Here is a 2,161-nt window from a genome sequence, read left to right on the forward strand (position 1 = left end):
CTGAGACGCTGCCTGCCCTCACCCTGTGCTCAGAGGGTGGAGGGGGGCCTCCAGCCCCTGGGATTTTGGGGAGCCGTGGGGCTGCAGGGAATTCCTGCTCTCCCCCGGCTCTGCAGAGACTAATGGCCCCGGGAGGGGGCAGAGAGGACTGCAGGCGCTGCCCCCTCCCCAGCATGGAGGTGTTGGGGTGAGGGTGCGTTGGCACCCACCCCAGCAGGGGATTGCCTGTGAGATGTGGGGCAAGGTGGGTGCCGAGTCCCGGCCTCGGGGCTGCCTGGAGCTGGTTCCCGCTGATCCTCTTAGCCCGGGGGATTAGCGTTGCTGGTTTCAGCCAGGGTCACCTTGGGCAGGGGGAGGGCTGGCTTTTCCCCTCCCTCTCATCCCTGCTGGCACTGTCACCCAGCCACTTCCAGAGGGGATGGCATGTGCCCTGTCCCTGCCCTGTGCCAGCTTGTCCCTGTGCCCTCCCACCCTGTGTGTTTGTCAGGGGACTCATTTCTGTGCCATTTTAAATAACTATTTTTATAGGACCTACCAAAACATATCACCTTGTCCCAGCTCATACCCCACCTGTCTGTGCCCTCCTCACCCCTGCCGTGGGGCAGCTTGCCCTCAGTGCCTTTCCCATCCCCTCTCCCCTGGCTTCCCTCTGTTGCCCCCCTCAAAAAAAAGCGTGGCCCGTGCCCCTGTGATGCCCAGCCTGCCAGGGGAGAGGGGCGCAGTGCCAGCCGGGGACACCCCGGGGGTGGCAGAGGTGGGGGGCCCAGCTGGGCACCCAGGGGGTTCAAACCAAAGGAAAAGCCTGGCTGTGCTCAGCTCTGGCTTGGTCACCCCCGGCTCCGGGGGGGTATTTTTGTACTTTATTTCGGTTGCGTCCCATTCCCAGAGCCCGGCTTGCCCGTGTACCACCCAGAAATGCCCATTAAAAACAAGCCCCTGGCTGTGTTTTTTTTCAGGGCTGCGTCTGTCTGTCCAGAGCAGGGTTGGGGGCCACCTGTCCCCCTCTTGCCTCACCAGCGTTGCCCTCCCAACAGGTGCCACTGCAGGCAGTTCCTCCGTGCCTGTGGGGCGGCTCCAGTTCTCATGCCCTCTGCCTATGCTGAGACTGGCCACAGCTCGGTGCAGGAATGAGCTATCGGGCTCCTCCAGATCACGGGCAGCTCCTTGAAGCGGGGGTGCAGTATCACTCCGGGGGGACTCCGGCCACCCGCACAACCAGCTCCATGGGCTCCTTGGCTTTGTTGCGGTAGGCCTGGCGGATGATGTCCACGGCCCGCTGGTGGGTGACATTCTGCAGGCTCTCCCCGTCCACTGACACCAGCTCCTGCCCAGCCTGGTCCCCGCAAGAGAAGGCAGCGGGGTGAAGTGCAGCTGCTTTTGGGGTGCTAGGGGGGCTGCCAGCACCCAGCGGTACTGTGGGATGGGGATGCCTGGATGCCTGCACACCCCCTGGGGTGGGGTGGGTGCCCCTGAGGTCCCCCTGTACCTTGAGGACACCGCTGAGGAAGGCGGCTCCCCCGGGGAAGATCTTCTCGATCTTCACCACTGGCTGTGCCCTCGACTCAATGCCGCCAGAGATGCTGATCCCTGCAGGGAAACCACAAGACCCTTGCACCCAGGTAGGCTGGGACCCCTACCCACTCCTGGGCACAGTGGGGTCCCCCCCCCATTCTCTCCCCCACTCAGCAGCTGTGCCTCTCTCCTGCCCTGTTTTGGAGAGGTCCTACAGGGAAGACGGCACAGGTCCTCTTCTCCCCATCTAGTTTTGGAGGAGCAGGTAGGGGCAGTGCTCAGGGGTTTACCCCCTGTCCCCTAAATGGGGTTCCCCCTCCCAAGGGGGTCTCCCACACGTCCCAGTGATGCTGGTGCCAGGAGGAGGGTCCCCACCCCACCCTTGGGGTTCTACCCATGTGCCACCCACCTAGCGAGTGCTTCAACTTGGAGAGGGTGACGGTGAGCAACCGGTACTCCTCCTCCTCCTCTTCCTCCCTGCCAGCATCCCCAGGGCCATTGGTGGCCGCTCCAGCCTCCGCCTCACACCTTGGCCCCCCAAACAGAGGTGCAAGGGGGGGCCGTGCCTGCCGGGGCTTCCCCAGTACCTCGGCCCCTCTGTCGGCCACCAACCCGGGGGGTTCATTGTGCCAGGTGGGCCGGGGGCTGC

At 64.2% G+C, this 2,161-nt stretch overlaps 1 protein-coding gene across 1 annotated transcript in view; it reads right to left on the reverse strand.

Annotated features, from left to right (window-relative positions):
• Window positions 1-1,183: 1,183 nt before the first annotated feature.
• PDZD7 (PDZ domain containing 7) overlaps window positions 1,184-2,161 on the reverse strand; it is a 7,657-nt gene continuing 6,679 nt past the window's right edge. The window contains exons 16-18 of the mRNA XM_035893639.1: window positions 1,922-2,157; window positions 1,487-1,587; window positions 1,184-1,333 (exon numbers count right to left, since the gene is read on the reverse strand). Coding sequence (XP_035749532.1) covers window positions 1,184-1,333; window positions 1,487-1,587; window positions 1,922-2,157 — 487 coding nt within the window. The remainder of the gene's footprint in view (window positions 1,334-1,486; window positions 1,588-1,921; window positions 2,158-2,161) is intronic.

The sequence above is a fragment of the Egretta garzetta genome, unplaced genomic scaffold (genome assembly GCF_000687185.1).
Source record: "Egretta garzetta isolate BGI_Z169 unplaced genomic scaffold, ASM68718v1 scaffold135, whole genome shotgun sequence".
NCBI lineage: Eukaryota > Metazoa > Chordata > Aves > Pelecaniformes > Ardeidae > Egretta > Egretta garzetta.